At 41.9% G+C, this 20,643-nt stretch overlaps 1 protein-coding gene across 4 annotated transcripts in view; it reads right to left on the bottom strand.

The window, feature by feature from the left end:
• INTS2 (integrator complex subunit 2) overlaps window positions 1-20,643 on the bottom strand; it is a 57,561-nt gene that overhangs the window by 11,974 nt on the left and 24,944 nt on the right. For all 4 annotated transcript variants that reach the window (XM_030222225.1, XM_030222226.1, XM_030222224.1 and 1 more), the window contains exons 12-20: window positions 20,034-20,102; window positions 18,375-18,509; window positions 17,774-17,950; window positions 17,481-17,589; window positions 16,773-16,877; window positions 16,313-16,477; window positions 10,992-11,193; window positions 2,717-2,842; window positions 499-700 (exon numbers count right to left, since the gene is read on the bottom strand). In XM_030222225.1, the coding sequence (XP_030078085.1) occupies window positions 499-700; window positions 2,717-2,842; window positions 10,992-11,193; window positions 16,313-16,477; window positions 16,773-16,877; window positions 17,481-17,589; window positions 17,774-17,950; window positions 18,375-18,509; window positions 20,034-20,102 (1,290 nt within the window). The remainder of the gene's footprint in view (window positions 1-498; window positions 701-2,716; window positions 2,843-10,991; window positions 11,194-16,312; window positions 16,478-16,772; window positions 16,878-17,480; window positions 17,590-17,773; window positions 17,951-18,374; window positions 18,510-20,033; window positions 20,103-20,643) is intronic.

Raw genomic sequence — 20,643 nt, forward strand, 5'->3', positions numbered from 1 at the left:
ATACTTATTTCCCTCTGCAGAATGCAAATAAATTCATATACTTTCCACAATGTGATTTTCCGGATTTAATTTGTGATGTGCTATCTCTCACTGTTACCAATAACCTACCCTTCAATTATGGGCTGCTCATGTCTTTGTCAGTGGGCAAACTTACAAAATCAGCAAGGGATCAAATACTTATTTCCACCACTGTACATGCATAGTGAGGTGGCTCAAAAGATTTTACTACAAGTAATGTGGAGTAGCTTTCCACACAGGCTCAGTCAGCGATATCACTCACTTTGTAAGGACATGTATCCTGCTTGTCCCCAAACAATCTTTCAATCTGGCTATAAAATATTTTGTTTAGGGAAGTTGCATAATACTATTATTACACATCTAGAGGAGGAATCCATTTTTCACTGCTTTCCTGATGTCTACTGAAAACTCATAGGAGTAAGAGGCAATTAAGCATTTTCCTAAAAAAAAAATCTTTCCCAGTTTTAGTCTAAATATTACCTGGGCAGCAAGTAGTGCATTTTTTAGTTCTTCTCTTGTCACTTCAGGAACTTCAGTCTGTCCTGTTGTACCCAGGGAATTAGTCTGTGATGATCTAATATCTTGGTCTGCTGTTTCCTTCAGGTGAGAATTCAGGAAGGCTTTTGACGCAAGAAGATACCCGTTGAGCATATGCAGCGTGATATCCATCAAAGGGGGGCATCTGATATTTAAATAAAGTACTTATTAAATTTTATAAACAAAACAAGAAACACTATGCAAACACAGCAAAACTGCTTCTCTCTGGCATTTTGACTGTTGAATTGTTGCTTTAAGCACACTGAGAAATAGAGGTGTTGATTCCACCTTGATGGCACACGAGCACATCTACATGGAAAGATACAAACTAAAGCTAAAATGCCCAAATTACTTTGGCCAATTTCACTTTTCCTAGCACACAATTTCCCTCTAGGCAGGAGGTGAATTCTAATGTATTGGGTTTTGATTGCACTCAAAGGTTTTAGCTTAATTCATATAAAAGACCCTTTGGACTTCCAAAAAGTCCCTTCAACAAAATGGATTATAGACAGGACAAGAAGCTAGACCTTCCTTGGAAGTTTTTTTTTTTTTTTTTGCAGTGATAATTATCTTAATATTATGTTAGTGCAGCTCTGTATTCACCTCTCCTTGATAAAGCTAGAAGGTGAACCCATGGTCAAGTTGGAGAGAATGTAGTGATGGCTTAAACAGGAGCTTTATTCAAGGACTCTTTCAGCTGAAACATTAAACAGAAAAGTACTTTGTTTTAAAAGAGAAGCTTGAGAAATAAATGGTACTATATTTGACTCTTCAGAAATATGATTGTCTCTTCTAATTATTATATTGCTGTACTGTAACTTAGGTCTCCTTGTGTGTTTACCACTCTCATTCCCATTTTTTCCTATTGTAAATTGCTTAGATATTTTGCTTTTATTTACAGTATATCAAAGCTGAAATGTGAAATATTACGGTACAGTTGAAGTTTGAAAGAAGCTTGGAGATTAAAGAAAAAAATGTATTGTTATTGCTTATGGGTTAGTTTGATATACAGCTTTGTTGCCATTGCTTTAATATAACCAAAGCATAAACACTAAGAGGTTTTAGAATTTACATTAGTGTTTAATTGTTCAACTTAAATTAAAAAAATAAAATAAAAAGATGAAGATTGGCTGTGCCAGTTGACATGAGTCACCAGGAGGGGACTGACATTCACTCATAGGATAAACTGCTATAAACGATTAAGCCTTTGATCTACTTGATAGAAAATATATACACTAGGATTGTTGTCATTTATATATGTATAAAAGTAGAATCATATTTTAAGTTTTTCCCCTAAGGGACTGCAGTGGACTAATCTGAAGAAGATTGCCCATGTTGTGGCACTATTCTAGATGGACTACTGTAATTTTCTTTACTTTGGCCTTTTACAGCTATTACAGAATGCTACAGCAGAGGCGATCTTAAAAAGCAACTGATGGGAAAGAGCCACAAAAATTTACATTTTTTACTCGTTGATTTATTAATTTTTAAAAGCTCCTTTTGGACCAATATTTCAAAGAATTTTAAACACAAAGTATCATTCTAAATTTGTGATCAAATATGTACCAACTAGGGTTTCTCAATTGCAATCTGTGGACTATCCATGTCCTCTGCTAGAGAACCAAGCTTGGATTTCAACTAGCAATCATATGCTTTCCACAGCTGCTCCACAGTTTTTGGAATAAACTGGCAACTGAACTCAAAAGCAGAGACCTCTTACCTGATATTCAAGAAAAAAATTAAAAACTTGGCTCTTTGATAGTATATCAAAAAAGACAATGACTGCTTTATTGCAGTTGATATCTAAAATGTGAGATTCTATTTATGTTTTTAATGTTTTCTTTTGGGGGAGGGGTAAATTATTTTTATTGTACATTTGAGATTTTGTATTTTATTTATAATGTATTGTTATACTTATTTTTTTTTCTGTTGCTTATACATCACTCAGATTCCTTTAAGGATATGATACAGTCTATAAAAGCTCAATTAAATCAAACAGTTAAAATCTGAGAACAGACTATTCCACTCCCCCATAGTTCAGTTACAAAACAATAATGGCATTAACATCCCATTTTTTACAGCAATTCTCAGCTACAAATTCTTTTAAATGCACACACATATGGCAGCAATAGCTAATATATTAGCAAGGAGGCACACTAACCTGTAGACTCTCTGATCACATCTTAGCACAATGAGAGGATCAATCATCAGATCATTTTGTGTGTATATATGCCGTTTAACTAATTTTAATGAAGGTTGCAGTGCATTAACAGTCATCACCCATAACCTGTAAGGGAAAAAAAAGGTAAAATTCCAAACCATGAGGCTATACAAAAAATCTTTTAGTTGTGTTTTGGGTGAGAGAAAAAGGAGCAAGTGTTTAAGTCTAAGGGCTGCAAAAAGCTTGCCATTGCTCATGTAAAATAATCTTCAGAATATTTTTTTTTCTACAGAATGAGTGACTCCTCCACCAATGTTTGAGCAAACAACTGACAAACTGATGCTCTTAATGGTATCCTACAATTGTGTGTGTGGGGGGGGGGGGGGGGGGGGGGGGGGCTAAGTTGAAGGAAAAGTTTGGTTTTATTGGTTAATTCTTTCCTTACCAGACCAGTCCAGAGCCAATGGGTTATGACCATCAACAAGTTGACAGACAGAACTTGAGAGCTCTGCCCTATGTAGTGCACCATACAGCCCCTGCTCATCAGTAGTTCTGTAACAAAAAGTCACCCAGTTTCCAGAAGGGAGAAATAATCCAGGGTTCCAACTGAAAAAACAACCACAGCTTGAGGAAACCAGGACAGTGTCCCCAAAATCTTCTTTTCAGAAACCAGACTGACAAAAACCTAATATTAAGTTGGAATTCTGAACTGGTCTGGTTGGTCTTAAGGAAAAACAACAGGTAAGAGCGAATTTTTCCTTCCCTCTCATGCAGTGGCGTAGCCAGAAGGCAATTTTTGGGTGGGCCAACAGGTTGGATGGGTGGACACTAGAGTTGCCAATTTTTTTGAAAAAGAAAAAAACAGCAAACCTGATGCACCCATGCTCTGTCCCTACCCCACTCCCCATAACTTCAATGAGGGTTGCAGTGCAGGCTTCAGTGGCTGCAGGCCAATTGAGAGCTAAGGGAAGTACAATAGACTGCACTATTCAGCCCCACTGAGCCATGGTCCTCCAACACATATATGGTATTGAAGCCAAACACATTCTGCATCCAGAGAACCTCCTGGCCCTCCACCAACAATGGATACAGAGCACAGCAAGGACAATTCTCCATAAAACTCATCATATAAAGAAATTTTGTTTTCTAGTGTAATCTCAATTACAGACATATTATAAATTAACTTTAAAAAAATCTATAAAACAAAAGTCACTCAGAACCATGCCAACACTAACTTCCAAAAACAAAGATCCTACCTAAGAAAAAGAAGTGCCTTATAGTAGGGCCCTAAAATACAAATACATTTATCAGGAAAGCTGAACAAGCCAAATTACTACAGAATGCTACATGGAAACTTCATGCTAACAGAATACCTCAGTCACACACACAAGACTCAAATGCCAAATACAGAATAAGTGACCACAAACTCTAGAAATATAAATTAAATGGAAACCCCAAGAAACTAGACCTTGCATGTAGTACAACACCAGAGAAACAAGAAAGAAAGGCATTTGCTCCTGTGCAAAATATAAAGATGGCACATGCCAGGGATGGTGTAAGGGGATGGAACTAGGGCAATTGTGCTTGGTTCCTTGGCCAGAGAAAGCCTGCATGCTGGAAGCTGAAGGCACAGCCTGGTAATGGACTTTGGGGTCCTTTCCTAGATTTCTTTCCTGGACCCCAGCCATGTTTACCATCAACTTTGGCAAGATGTACATTCCAAATCCAACATATTATATTCACAACATTGAAAATAAAATATTTTTTATACCTTTTTGTTGTCTGGTCATTTTTTCTCAAATCATATTGGTCCCAGTCTCTGGTTTCTGCTTCCCTCTGTCTTCTCTTAACTCACTTGCCAGGGTCTCCTATTTGACATTTCTTCTTTCTTCATGTCCATCATCCATCTCCCATCTCTGTTTTCCTATATTTCCTTGTTCATTATCTCCCCTGTGTTCATATCCCCTCATCCATCATCATTCCTCTGTGCACCTATGCACCCCATGCCCAGCATATCCCTTCTGCGTTCCTATTCTCTCCCTTGTCTGGTATCTCCCCCCCCCCCCCCCCCCCCGTGTCCAGCATTTTATCTCTATTCCATATCCCCGTCCCCCCCCTCCCCCCTTGGTCAGGCATTACCCCTCTGTGCCCATGTGCTATCCCCATACAGCATCTCACATTTGTGTCCCTGTCCCCATGCTCCCACCTAATGCCCATCATCTCCCTTCTGTATCTGTATACTTCCCTATGTCCCCTTTCTCCCTCCTCCACACCAATGTGTCCCTCTCCTCTCTGATCCCACCCCCAACCAGCTTCTCTTCATCTCTTTCCTTCCCCTTATGCATCTGGCTCTTTCTCCCTGCATCTCTCTCCCTTCCCTCTGCATATCCAGCACCTCTCCTTCAGCCCCCCCCCACACGTCCAGCATCTCTCTCCCTTTCATCCAGCCCCCATACATGTTCAACCCTCTGCATATCCAGCACTTCTCCCCTTTCCCTCCACCCCCCCTGCATATCCAGCACCTCTCCCCTTCCTTCCACCCCCCTATATATCCAAAACCTCTCCCTTCCCTCCAACCTCCCCTCTGCAAATCCAAAACCTCTCCCCTTCCCTCCAACCTCCCCTCTGCAAATCCAAAACCTCTCCCCTTCCTTCCAACCTCCCCTCTGCAAATCCCAAAACCTCTTTCCTTCCTTCCAACCTCCCCTCTGTAAATCCAAAACCTCTTCCCTTCCCTCCAACCTCCCCTCTGCAAATCCCAAAACCTCTCCCCTTCCTTCCAACCTCCCCTCTGCAAATCCCAAAACCTCTCCCCTTCCTTCCAACCTCCCCTCTGCAAATTCCAAAACCTCTCCCCTTCCTTCCAACCTCCCCTCTGCAAATTCCAAAACCTATCCCCTTCCTTCCAACCTCCCCTCTGCAAATCCAAAACCTCTCTCCCTTCCCTCCAACCCTCTGCCCCTGGCAAGTCCAGCACCCTTCTGTTCCCTCCCCTCCCTGCCTCCCCTTACTGGGCCAGCACACAGCACCCCACTGACTTCCTCACCCTCTCCCACCCCTGCCGCAGCGCTTCATTTAATGTTGTCGGCGCTGCTGTTACAGTTTCCCGCCCCGCGGCGGCGCTTTACACTTTACCTAACAACAACGCTACAGATGCAGAGCTGACGTCCGAGTCCGACGTCCTGCTCTGGGGCCTTCCACGCTGATATAACTTCCTGTTATGGAGGCGGGACGCGGAAGGCCCCGGAGCAGGACGTCGGACTCGGACGTCAGCGCTGCATCTGTAGCGTTGCTGTTAGGTAAAGTGTAAAGCGCCGCCGCGGGGGTGGGACACTAACAGCAGGCGCCAACAACATTAAATGAAGCGCTGCGGCAGGGGCGGGAGACGGTCACGATAAGGATCTGCTTCTGGGCGGGCGGGCCTGAGGCTAAACTGGGTGGGCCTGGGCCCATCCAGGCCCACCCGTAGCTACGCCCCTGCTCTCATGTACCAGATTAGTCTAGAACCAATGGAATGTAGCAAAGCAACCCTCAACCCAGACGGGATTCTGAAACACCTGCTCTAAGTATTTCTGCACAAAATGCAGATTCTTCCCTGGTGAAATCATCCAGCCAATAGTGCTTAAAGTACGCAAAGAAAACCATGTTGCAGCCCTACAAATATATGCAGGAGAAACCACAGGCAACTCTGCCCAAGAAGCTGCTAAAACCTCTGGTCAAGTGTGCCTTGAGGAACTCCTCTGACTAAACCAATGAGTGTTTCCTTAAGCCAGCTTTCAAGGCCACTTCTCCTTTCTTGACCACCAAAACGTATAACCAACCTATCTGATATCTCACTGCAGCTACTTTAAAGTGGCGTGCTGAACTAAGGCTTCTGACACAACATCTTCACGCTCAAGGCATCAGCTATACATGACATCACCCCTTCGCCCTTCTTTTTTATAAAGATGGCAAACTGCATCAGGTTTGCAACGGTTCGGAGGCCAAGGATCTGTTTCTGGGACATCTTCTGGAGCCCACAGATTTTCACTCTACTAAGCCTACTCCTTCTTCTGCTGCATGGCCCAAATGGCAGTGGGTAACACATGGCAAAAGATGTCTGCGGCTCTAGCAATCAGATAAGTACAGAAGTGTTGCTACTGGGACAGACCGAAGGTCCAACAAGCCCAGTATCCCGTTTCCAAACAGTGGCCAATCCAGGTCACAAGTACCTGGCAAGATCCCAAAACAGTACAATACATTTTATGCTGCTTGTCCCAGAAATAAACAGTGAATTTTCCCAAGTCCATTTTAATAATGGCTTATGGACTTTTCTTTTAGGAAGCTATCCAAACCTTTTTTAAACCCTGCTAACTGCTTTTACCACATTCTCTGGCAACAAATTCCAGAGCTTAATTACATGTTGAGTGAAGAAATATTTTCTCTGATTCATTTTAAATTTACTACTTTTTGGCTTTATTTCATGCCTCCTAGTCGTAGTATTTTTGGAAAGAGTAAACAAGTGATTCACGTCTACCCATTCCACTCCACTTAGTATTTTATATACCGCTATCATATCTCCCCTAAGGTCTGTGCCAGAGCCAGTGGTTGGGAGGCGGGGATAGTGCTGGGCAGACTTGTACGGTCTGTGCCCTGAAGAACACAGGTACAAATCAGTAGGGTATACACAAAAATTAGCACATACGAGTTATCTTGTTGGGCAGACTGGACGGACCGTGCAGGTCTTTTTCTGCCGTCATCTACTATGTTACTATGTTCTCCAAACTGAAAAGCCCAAGCCGTTTCAGCCTTTCCTCATAGGGAAAAGTCATTCCATTCCCTTTATCATTTTCATAGCCCTTCTCTGTACCTTTTCTAATTCCACTATATCTATCTTTTTTTTGAGATGCGGTGACCAGAATTGCACACAATATTCAAGGTGCAGTCGCACCATGGAGCGCTACAAAGGTATTATAACATCCTCGTTTTTATTTTCCATTCCTTTCCTAATACCACCTAACATTCTATTTGCTTTCTTTGCTGCCACAGCACACTAAACAGAGGGTTTCAAAGTATTGTCAACGATGACTCCTAGATCCTTTTCCTGGTCGGTGACTCCTAACACGGAACCCTGCATCATGAAGCTATAGTTCGGGTTCCTCTTTCCCATGTGCATCACTTTGCACTTGCTCACAGTAAACATCATCTGACATTTGGATGCCCAGTCTCGTAAGGTCGTCTTGCAATTTTTCACAATCCTCTTGCGATTTAACAACTTTGAATAACTTTGTGTCATCGGCAAATTTAATTCTCTCACTAGTTATTCCCATATCTAGATCATTTATACATATGTTAAAAAGCAGCGGTCCCAACACAGAACCCTGGGGAACCCCACTATCTACCCTTCTCCATTGAGAATACTGACCATTTAACCCTACTCTGTTTTCTACCCTTTAATCAGTTTTTAATCCACAATAGAACACTACCTCCTATCCCATGATTTTCCAATTTCCTCTGGAGTCTTTCATGAGGTACTCTGTCAAACACCTTTCGAAAATGCAGATACACAATATCGATCGGCTCACCTTTATCCACATGTTGGCCTTGTCTCATTAATCCATGCTTTTGAATATGTTCTGTGATTTTGTTCTTTATAATAGTGTCTACCATTTTGCCTGGCACAGATGTCAGGCTCACCTGTCACCTCTGGAAACCTTTTTAAAAATTGACTTTACATTGGCCACCTTCCAATCTTCTGGTACCATGTTTGATTTTAAAGAGAAATTACATATTACTAACAATAGTTCTGCAAGTTCATTTTTCAATTCTATCAATACTCTGGGATGTATACTATCCGGTCTTGGCGATTTGCTACTCTTCAATTTGTCAAATTGCTCCATTACATCTTCCAGGTTTACAGAGATTTGATTCAGTTTCTCTGACTCGTCAGCACTGAATACCATTTCTGGCACCGGGATCTCCCCACATCTTCCTCAGTGAGACCGAAACAAAGAATTCATTTAATCTCTCCTCTATGGCCTTGTCATCCCTGAGTGCCCTTTTTACCCCTCGGTCATCTAGCAGTCCAACCGATTCTTTTGCCGGCTTCTTGCTTTAAATATATCTTAAAAAAAATTTTACTATGTGTGTTTGCCTCCAACAAGCTGACTCTGGCACCCAAGACCAAAGACCAAGTGAGTCTCCCACTTCCCTTGCCTTAGCTCCTCTAAGCCTCTTCGATTGGGTCCTATCTCCTGAGATAGAAAGGGACCCTGAGCCTACCTTAACAGGTAGGGTGCTGGTACTCAAATGCCAAGCCACCCTTCAGGGGTGATCACTAAGGGACCTACCCCACAATAGCCAGGCCCCCTGCAAACAAACAGTCAAAGAATCAATGACAACACAGAATTGGTATGCAGAGCCTGAGCTCTTTCATTAAAACTTGGAGACAAAGGGTCAATTTTAGCAGACAATGGAAAAGGTGCAAGTACTCAGTACCCCCAAGTACCCCCTTAAAAGAAAAAAAGCCCTGGCTTTGCAAAAGAGGACAAAAATCAGGGGAAAATGCATTTCCCAGACCTCAGGATTCTGAGAAAGTCACTATACTCCAGATAGCTTCCTAAAGCCACAGAAGCTTCTAATAGTGCACTCCCCTTGTTGCTCCTGAGAAGAGAAAGCACTTGTGTGAAAGAAGTAGACCCTAAAATGGTGACCATTCCTGCAATTTTAGCAGGCTCCATGTGGCCATGTGAGGGTGTATTTATGACTGAAGAATCTAAAGCCAGCAAGCAGCCTCCAACTGAGCCTCCAGTAGGGCTTCAACAGTCTTATCATCCTGCTGGCCCACTGTTTGCGAGAACCACACTCAAAGTCCCCAGAAGCTGTGGTGACATGAGCAGTGCCTGATGCATTCTTCAGGGCTTCTATTCCTTCTCAGCACCACACTACCAGCCACTTCCTGGCTGAAACATGGACCTAGCACACTTTGCCCACCACCATGAAGCTCCCTCTAGGCGCCACTCCTAGCACAATCAGTAGCAAGCTGTGATATACTGGCAGCCACAACTCCCCCACTACATTAAGTCCCATATTTGTCAGTGCTCTCTTCTTCCCCAGGAAGGCAGGATGCTTACTGGGAAGATTTCCTCCACAGCTCTCTCTGGGCTAGCAAACCTTGCTCTCTCTCTCTCAAAACATAAAAAAAATATGAAGCCCGATGGGGAAGGATACAGACATCAAAAGAAACATGAAGGGGGAGGGGTGAAGAGTAGAATAAGGAAACCCCTCAAACCCAAAGGGCAAAGAAGGAGGGGAGGAACCTATAGTTATCCCCAAGAATGTGGCCACACCTCAGCTGGGTCTTGGATTCTTTCCCCTCCCTCCAGCCTGGAGAAGCTCAACTGGGCCCAGGAACAGCATCACATCAGTTTAGAACTCTGCTGCGCAGTACATATGTCAGCATCTGCTGAAGAAGGAGAAATACTGATAGACTGCACATTGCCTTATATAGGGCGCAGCTCCCAAGTTGTTCTGTCTCCATCTCCTGGTTGATAGGCATAACCCATTAGTTCTGGACTAATGACACCAAGAAATAAGAAGTGAAGAAAAGATATTTAAAAACAAAGAAGCTGATATTCAAAGGGTTTAAGCGCCTAACTTAGCCTCTAAAATTTAGAAGGGCTGAGTGCCTAAATTTATGCTCCTAATTTCATTAGGCTCTAAATGGAATTTAAAAAACTGAGTGACAATAGAGGCACATTTGGGGGAGGGGGGAAATAGAAGCTTAACACTGATTTTCAGCATTAGGCATCTAAATTAAAAATCTAAATCCAGGCCTAAATTTAAGTACATAACTTACGTTTTAGACCCCTTAACCTAGGGCGAGTTTTCAACTGAAAACTTAGGTTCCTAACACTGACTGAAAATAGGGGAAAAAATTAGGTGCTCTTTTTTTTTTTAATATCACACCCAAAGACATAAAACAAGTACCTCTCCTAATTTGTGCAGTAACAGAACAATCCAGAATAGAAAACTAATTCAGGATGAGATCTGCTAGAACAGAATGTACCTCCCCACTTTCAAACAATCCTTCTGACCCTGGTCTGAATTCTAATAATGCTGTAAAGCTGACAATCATAAATTTGGAAAGGTGGGCTAAAAAATGCAAAATATTTCATTTTTACATTAAAATAATGCTGATCACGGAAGCTGAAAGGCAGGGCTTAATACAACTGTACAGATGGGCAGAACATAAACATTTTAAATAACAAAAAAAAAACATATTACAGAAGTCTACCTTCTCGGCATCACAGTATTAAGAATCATCCAAAGCCTACTGACAGTCTGAAGGATTCTCCGTGGAACTCCTGCATTCAGTAAACAGCTCATATTCAAAGTCAGCACCTCTGCATATGGAATCAACTCGCTAGCAGAAAGCAAAGTCAAGGGTTCTAGAATCTGCATCACTTGTGTGTGATTCACTGGAAGCATGGAAAATGCTGAGGAGAAAAAAAAAAGAAAAGACAAACCTATCACAACTGGCAAGAAAAGCTTGGCCTGATCATGTCATAATGCCACATTTACTTTCTTGTTACTAAAAATAGTATGCAACAGCGCAGTTATATGCCTGATCAGAAGGCAACGCTCCTGCTATGCATAACCGGCACTCATCTCAGATGTGTTTGCTGTCTAGGTCAAGGGTTCTCAAACTTTAAAAAGAAGGGTCACACAGAACATTTCAAATCACTAAAACAGTCAGTGGGGGATGGACAAACATCTCCATTGAAGTCTGCTGAGCAAGATTGGGGGAGGGGAGGACGGTGGCTACACAGATTCAGCTGCAGGTAGGAAAAGTATGGTGGGACAGAAGGATGAGCTCAATGGTCTACACCAGCTCGTGGCCAGCAGTCTGGAGCCCCTCTGTGTGGTCTTGAAAACTTATCTACTACCAACCTTTGTTCATGCAAGTAGAAGTATCATAGCCTATAAATATTCCTGTTATCTCTAAGACCAATATAGCTACTATAACTAAACTAGAAAAATATATGACTGCAGTGTTCAGAAACAAATGTTACTTGTATGCTTAGAATATATTGAAAATCAAAACTGCATATTACATTGTTTCTTCTACAATAATGAAAAAAAATAAATCTTACATGCTAATTTTCTGGAGTCCCTCCAGACCAGTCTGGATGCGAGCTTATACTCTCCTACCATCAGATGGAAACTAAGAACCACTGGTTTGACAACACCACTCTATATAGGTTCCTGTGCAGTCCTGAACCAGCCAGTATTTCTGTAACAAAAGCAACATAACCCCCTACCAAAACAAGAGGGCAAAGGTACCACCGATAACTGAGCAATAAATCAGCTAATCAAGCAACACAAAACTAGTTCAGCAATTACTGGAGACTACTGGGACCAATCCCCTTTTTTTTTCCAAAAGCTGACTGCTTGCCAGTAGGGTTGTGGATTAGTCTGGAGGGAACCAAAAGTTAGCAAGTAAGATCTAATCTCTCCTTCCTCTTCATCCTTCCAGATCAGTCCAGTCCATGGGAAGCACTAAAGCAGAATTTAATTGAGAGGCCTAGACAAGCCTGACTCCACTGCCCCTAAAGCTGCATCATGCCTAGCCTACACATCCAGTCTGTAGTGGTCAACAAAGGAATACAGAGACCATCAGGTCCTGTGATGAAACTAGGCAATGGTCTGCTTAAAAGGAAGCTTGAGCCCAAGTTGATTGCTCTTAGTGTTGGAGTAACAGCCCATCCCTATATAAATGTATACTAAAATAACAAGACTTCCTTTTGGAGAACTACAAAGTTAATGAGTACCTCCCCAATCCATACTCTACTGGACAGATGGGAACAAAAGCCTCTAGACGTAAAAGGCATCTTAAGGCATTTATAGAAAATGCTTCCTTTTATAGGTCTTCCTTAGCTCAGGTGATGAAGGCAAATATTTCTCACAATTACGCCTCCTCTTTAGGTCTCATACTCTCAGACAACTTACTAGCACATATATACTTATGAATCAAACCTCATCTCATTGGAGACAATTTTACCTCTGGCTTTGGTAAGAATGACACACTCAGAAAAGGTTTCCCATCTATGACACCTACTCTTCCCTTCCTTCACCCAGCATTCTAACAGAATTCTTGCTAGAAATGTTGCTTCCCCATTCTCTTTTGGCCTCCCCTCCATATCTCATGTGCCCAAGGTTATTTCTTCATTGACGCTCTCACCTCATTCTGACCCTTTACTTGCCCACCTTTTTTTATATTTCCTTCAAACATTCTTGTCTTTTCCTCACTCTACAGCAACTACTATTCTCTCGGTGACGTCCCTAACAACTAGAAACAAGTCACAGTATGCCCAGAACTCAAAAATAGTAGAGCAGACAACTCTTCTTTTGGAACTACTAGCCCATTTCAAATCTTACTTCATGTCAAGTGATAAAAAGTTAGTCAGATAGCTGAGCTGCAAAATCTCGAAACCAATGCATTGAATCCACGACAAACTGGATTTTGTGCCCACCATTCTACTGAAAAACTCTCGTCTTGCTCTCACCAATTATATTAGATTAATTTTGGAAGGAGGCAAGTATGTTGTCCTTGTCCCCCTTGATCTTTCAGCAGCCTTAGTCACTCCATATTTCTCCAGAGGCTTACTGACCTCCACATCTGATACTGCTCTCTCATGGTTCAAAATCGTATCTCTTTTTTTCAAATTTTATTAAAGTTTTACAAAAGTTTATAAAGAATGTAAACAATACAAAAAGAAACAACAGTTAAGAACAATACCTGTGTATGAGAACAGTCAGATCAAAATTTTAGAGTAGAATAATGAGGATGTCGCATTGGAATACACAAAAGAACTTTTACAAACTGACTGATCCTCTGCACTCTGGGCATTGATTTTGGGCATTCCACAACGTTCCATTCTTGGTCCAATCCTTTGTTTTTATTAACCCCCCCCCCCTCCTTTTCCACACTTGAGGATATCCAGATCCTTACTCCTCCAGACCCAAAAACACTCCTTCAGCAGTCACTACATTTCTACAAAATTGAATTAAGAGTACAGACTGGTTTTTCAAAATCAAATTAAACCCCAAATACTGCTAAATGTAATGCTCTTACTTTATTTATGTTGTTGTGGTTCTCATATTGCAACCACTCTCGCCTACTAATACAGGATTTTCACTTCCATTCAAGAAGTCCATAAAAATTATCAGCTTACATTCTGCCCGTACATTTCTCACCCAGTGTCAAGTTGTTTCTTCACATTATGGCAGATTTGTTCAATTTGTTTCATGTTTGAGCTCTCATCTGTATAAAACATTTCTTCTTACTCTTGAGACTTCAAAATTAGACTACTGCAATTCATTTTACATAAGCCATCTGTCCACCCAATTCCGCAAGCTGTAGCACCTCCCATGTCCCCTGTGCCACCTTCTAAGCCATCCTCTGTGGCTACCATGAAAGCACTGTTCTCCAGGGAAAGCCTACATTTCCATGGAGATATCTCTGTGCCTCTCTGAAGCATCCCCTCTGTATCAAGAAGTTACCAGTCCCGACACTTTAGATTTCCCTACATCCTTCACTAGCTTCTCCAAATCCTCTCCAAATAGCAGCTTCCCTTAAAGGAGTGTTTACCAAGACACATCTGCCAACCAGAGTCTGAGCAACCGGAGTCTGAGCAACAGTAGGCAGCACACCATCACCACTGAGACTATGTTCACCAGTGCCCTGATTGAGCTACACAATACAGTGGCCACAAAAGAAGAGCCTGTGTCCAGACGTGCTGCCTCCAAGACTCCTGCTGATGATCCTGCTAGAGACTTCCCTGGCAACTGTTGTATCCAATGAAAACAGGCCTGGTCTATGTAGCTTCCACAGATCACTGTTTGCAAAGCCACTTTAAATGACTGGATCCTTGAGTGCTGCATCCCCTTCCAATGGAATGGTCATTTTGGGAATGGCTGATATCTCAAGGAGTCCACTCTTGGGGTGCAACTTCTCAGCAGGAACTGAACAGAGCTTAGACATGGTTCTTCCCACCTTCCAACCCGTATCTACCATGTCCCATTCTTCCAATGCAGGGCTAAAGTTCATTCCAACTTGATCCAGTGCCGCTTTTACCAGTTTTGGGACAGTGTCTTTCTGGCCGCTCACTGGGCCTAACACCAAGGTTCCATCCGAGTAACCTCTGCTACTGCCCACCAAAACTGCAACTTCTCTGGGTCCAGGAATTCCCCTTGTGCCAGGGTTGCCTTTGGCCCCACCACCGCAAATCAGCATGGCGCTGCCAGAACTATCCTCTGGGACTATGCTTCTCTCCAATACCGGAGTGGCAACTGCCACAGGCTAAATAGCACTGGCCACACCCAGCCTACACTGCAGCGCCACATGCTCTTTAGTCACTCCTGATGCTCCCACTTGTAGCTATCATGGTGGTGAAAATACTCTCCCTCCACCTGGACACTCTTTTCCCATGGTCTTGGAGCTGCTGCTGCTGCTAACTCCTCCCTCTTTTTTTTTTTTGTCTTACTGGAGCCACACTGAAGGTCACCTCTAGCCCTCTCTCAAGTGTAGGGAAGGATGACAGAGGGAAAGCAGCAAATTCCCAAATGCTGAGAGGAAGGAATTTGGATGGAAATAGGTTTTAGTAGTCGCCGGTCTGGATGTATCCCAATTTTTTCTTTTTTAATTGGGGTATAAAAAACAAACAAAACAAAAAAAAAAAACAATGAACAAGAGGGCTAGGACTAGCTGGGACCACTGCATATAGCCTGTAGGTGCTAAACCTGTTGGAGTTAGGTCCCTTCTCCCCCCCAAACGGATTTAGCACTCCCAAGCTGTAAGAGTGGCTCTAGCTAGTCCTAGCCCTCTTGTTCCTTTATTTTTATTCCCCAATTCATTTTTTTTTTTAATTGAAGCCTAAGTCCAGACCAACATCCACTGAAACCTATTTACAACCAAATTCAGACTGCACAGGGCTGCCTCATCTACCTTCTGTTGGAGACCGAGAAATTATTTGGACTGCACAGGACCCTATACAGGGTGACAAACCAGTGGATCTCTGCCTCCATCTGCTAGTAGGAAAGCATAAACACATGCTTTTGGACTGTCTGGAGGGAAAAAGAAGGGATCAATATTCAGCTGGCATGGCGACCATGTAAGTTTAAGAACTGATACTTAAATATGTATATTCAGTGTCACTATGTATTTTATTTATATATAGAAGATATACAGCATAGCTGGTTTCACAGAATACAGTCACCTCACTGACGCTATCCAAATCAGTTAAAGCCTGCTATTTGAGGCCTAATTAAAACAGGTAAGTTATCCTGATAGTGACTATCAGGATAATCTTAAAGCCTGCCCTTGCTCTAAAACAAACCCAGCCCCATATTATACAGATACTGACCAGACTGTTCAGTCAGATTTCCAGCCATATACCATATAGATAAAATTCTAAAGCAACAACAACAACATATGACTAGTAAAATTGTATATTCAGCTGTTGGTGAACATATAATTTTGTTTGAATTTCAGTTCATAAATAGATAAGGCATCACAACCAGAGCAGCCTTTAGTGGGTAATGTTTCATGTCTACCTTCCTGCAGCTGTTTTGGGGAATGGTTTTTGGCCGAGCTGGTCAGCAGCATCCTTCGGAGCAGCGCATCTGTCCCTGTGATTTCCTCCTCACATATCCAATCTTCAACAATGCACAGATGGGGGTAGTTGGTAGCAAGAAGCCGCAATAAGGCAGAGTGTAACCCTAGAAAGCAACTCAAATGTTTGTACTTTACCATAAGCAGCATGTCACTTAGTTGAAAAGTACTGACACAAGAATGAGGAGAACATCGGAACTGTTTGAACACTCAACCAAGTCAGTGGTCCAAAGCTCTTAATCCCCCCAGCCGATCTGTATTCTTATTAGGTTAAGACACACACAAGATGACCAAGGTACGGCTTGAGTCCTTTCTGCTGACAGTTGTGGAAAACATGCAATTTACAATACTTAATCAAACCATCACACACACTTCAGAATATTTAATTCTAAGATGACCTACCACCTAGCTCCTGTTGAAGTCCTTGTGCCTGACGGATAAGGTATTTGATTGGAATCTGATCCATCAATGCAGAACTGTAAGACTTAGGTTTTCTCTGCATGGCAGCTGAAAGAATGAAAGGGAAAAACCTATTAAAAAACAAACAGTCTCAGAGGTCGGCCCAGTGGAAGTGCAAGTTGCCATATGGAGAGTCCTTTCGTTGTTTTCCATGCTGAATGGGACTGGTGCACAGGTAGTATTTGCAACCTTTCGGGTGGGGGAGAGGAGTTAGGAAGAGGTATGATAATTGTGGACCTGGTGGCTGGATTTAGAGGCCATTATACAGGGTTTCAGAAGAAATCATGACCTCAGGACAGTGGGAGGGTATTTTAAAATACAGGGATAAATCCCTTGATTGTTGTAAATGAAGGCTCAAGAAACCAGATTCCAGCACCTAGATGGGCTTACAATTTGATTGGTGGTCTAGTAAATCTTTGTAATAAAGAAAGAAAGGAAAAATAATAAAACTACCAAGTCAAAAAGAAAAAAAAAAAAAAAAAAAACTACAGACAAGCATTTAACAGTGGTGAGTTTAGTGCTTTTGACATTTCAGCAGAGGCCTTTCACAAAGTCCATTCCTAATGATCAGCCATCTCTATACCATCAATGCAGCTAAGAATTTCAGCACAGTTTTGTTGTACATTCTTGACAAGATGTCAGTACACATACCAAGTGTTTTTGTGCTAGTCAGCAGAGCCTCTTCATAGGAGAGCACATAGTAGAGCACTAAGAGCTGTGTGGTGATATTATAACGCTCAGGACGACGAGGATTCTCGCTCTGAAAAACAAACCAAACACTTCCAACATCAAGTTATTAAATAGTTCCAGGAACTGTTTAAGAATTCATCTCTTAATAGAGGCACATTTACTATATATAATATCTCAGACAATTCTGCTACTAGTAAGTGTGTTGTAATTGTTTATATAAATTTACAACTTAACATTACATTAAAAGCTCTTACTCCAGTGAGGCCTTGAAACACGTTCAGTATCTCCTGTTCGGTGATTGGCTGATTGGTGGCTTCTGGGCTGGATTTGGAGGCAGGAGTGAGGATAGAATTGATGTACACATCAATAAGGGGTAGTAACTGAGGGTGCAGGGGGGTGGCAGTCTCACATAGCTGTCTGTAGATCCAGTCCTAGATAAAGCAGGAAATGGGCAGCATTAACTTTGGAACTGGATGCATACATTTTATCTCCCACCCACCAGGATTAGGCTTGGCAGTGATGGGATGAGCTTTGTGTCATGCATTTTTGTTTACTGTTTTGGTTTACTTTTTTTTGTTTGTTTGTTTCTACATCTTTCCCTTGTCAATTGGTTGGCACTCCCTTTTCAGTTTGTTTTGATGATATTAATATTATATTTTTATGTACCCTGCGTTAATGGTTGTCGTTAAGCAGATCATCATATAAAAAGGAACCAACCTATGACCTTGACCTATGCACAATACAGTTATACTGTAAAATCCTCAGCTTAACTTATACCCCCACCCCCAAACGGTTTGGAGAATACAGAGATAAACGTTCCTTGTTGCTCATCAGTTAAGTGTGACACTTTCTCACCTTTATAGATACTTTGTGCTTGGTAAACGATCGACTTCTCAGGAGCTGGTAGATGCAGTGTACTGGCAAAAACCCAGTGATAATGGCACTTAAGTTACTTGTTACTGGGACACGCACAGCATGAGCTGTGACCACCTGAAAAAAAAAAAAAAAAAAGTACAATATTTCCAGAACATCTTAACATTCAAGAAAAGCCTCATCTTCCTGTTCTACAGCCTAAGCACCAGTTGCATTGCTGCGCCAGTGATATACCAACTCTACCACTTGTCCATTAGATTGTAAGCTCCTTTGAGCAGGGACCGTCCTGCTTTGTTAAACTGTACAGCGCTGCGTAACCCTAGTAACATAGCGCTTTAGAAATGTTAAGTAGTACCACTTACTCAGCCATGGCCAGCGACAAATATCTGTGGAAGTTACCAAGGAAATTCCAACCAGGACATGACATTTGAGCACACTACAAAATCTGTAAGCATTATGTTAAAACTAACCAGTTATAGCTATAAATGAAACTCCAGGATCAATTACAAATGTAATAATGCATCTTAAATGACATCATCTTATAAAACACCCCATACAGCAATGCTAGACACTATCATCATAATACATACCCTTACCACCACCAACTGGGTATAATAAATAACAGCAAGAGCATTTTAAGCCCTATGGGGTAAAGCCAGCTACTCACTGGTGACTCATATCTTTGTGGCTAGCAAGCTAATGCTAGCGGCGGCCTGGAAGCAGCCCACACTGCCAGGTCTCCAGGTTATTTTGTGGAAACTGGACTATATCCATCGGATATCTAAATTGACAGCTATCCAGAATGGCAGCATCGTATCCTATCATAAGATCTGGGATTCTTATATGATTTGAACCTTGAATCCAGATACTTCTACACTACTTAACTTGGCACCACCACCTCCCTCAGAGCTCTATGGGGTGGGGGTGGGGTTCGTTGCTCTGTATCTTATTTTGGGGGGGGGGGGGAAGAAATCTTTTGTATATCCTTGGTCCATATTTGTGTGCACCTGTAACTGCAATTTTATTTTTAATAACATTTAAACTTGTAAAAAAGAAATAAGCTGAGAAAATAAAAAGAGGTGCTGGCAGTGTTGTCTGCTTTTACTGCTCTCTCCTTTCTGTTTGGAGGAAAATTTAGCTGTTAAGGTTACTTAAATTTGAGGGAAGGAAGGAGGGGGGTATCCAGTCTGGCCAGCAGATAAAGTAGACTGAATCCTGAGATTACAGATGGGGACACAAGAATTCCCAAAACAGATTCTGCAAGTTTAAACAAAAAAAACCAACAAACAAAACATAAAATCACGTTCCAGCTGGAGGACAGCTCCAGGCACTCTGGCTTTGTCAGATAACATTACCAGAAAGCATGCCTGCATTTCCCTGCTGGTCTATGAAGAAAGAGAGAAATACTGAAGAACCAAAGGCAGCACCACCCCCCTAAAAAGATGAGTGAAGTTAATTGAGATTTCTCTCAGTCTCCATATGCTGGCAGAGGGACATAACCTACTCCGACTGGTATGACACTGACAATAAGAATGTATTTTGCTTTTCTGTTGATGGAATGATAATAAAATTGGCTTTCAATGCAAATACTTTAAAAACTTGGACCAATACAGATGAACTAGTGAGAACAGTACCAGTTACCTGTTCTGTAAAAATCTCTTGTGTGAAAATGGTCTTCATCCTGCTGAGAGAGCCTGGTTTAATGACAATCTGAAATAAAAAGATTTGTTCACCAGAAACAGACTTCTTCAGTCAGATACATCCCCCATGCTTCCCCCAAGACAATCAGTTTTACTTGGATAAAAAGTATAGTTAGTATAGAACAGTGATCCCACGTACTAACAGTTTAAGGAGAGTTAGGGGTCTGTGCTGGTATCTGAGGCTCAAGTCTACAAACTGCTTTTGCTCAACTTAGGGTACACCATCAAAAATGTTTTCTTTTAAAAGCTATAGGGTCAACTTTCAAATGAAGTTGTGGGTTTACTGGTGGCCAGTAAATGTATAAGTCCACTATACATAGATTTTAAACACTATGGATTAGATTCAGTAACTAGCGCCCCAATTTGGGTGCTGAAAAACATCTGTGTGGAGCCCTACTCTATAAAATGGTGCTCTGAGTTGCGCACCATTTATGGAATAGCACTTGGAGACGATTTCTGCCCCAAACTTTGGGTACGAAGATTTATACCAACTGTAAATCCTGGCGCATAAGTTAGGCATGGATCCCCTGAACTCTAAAATACTAAGTGCA

Source organism: Microcaecilia unicolor, chromosome 13 (assembly GCF_901765095.1).
Source record: "Microcaecilia unicolor chromosome 13, aMicUni1.1, whole genome shotgun sequence".
Lineage (NCBI taxonomy): Eukaryota > Metazoa > Chordata > Amphibia > Gymnophiona > Siphonopidae > Microcaecilia > Microcaecilia unicolor.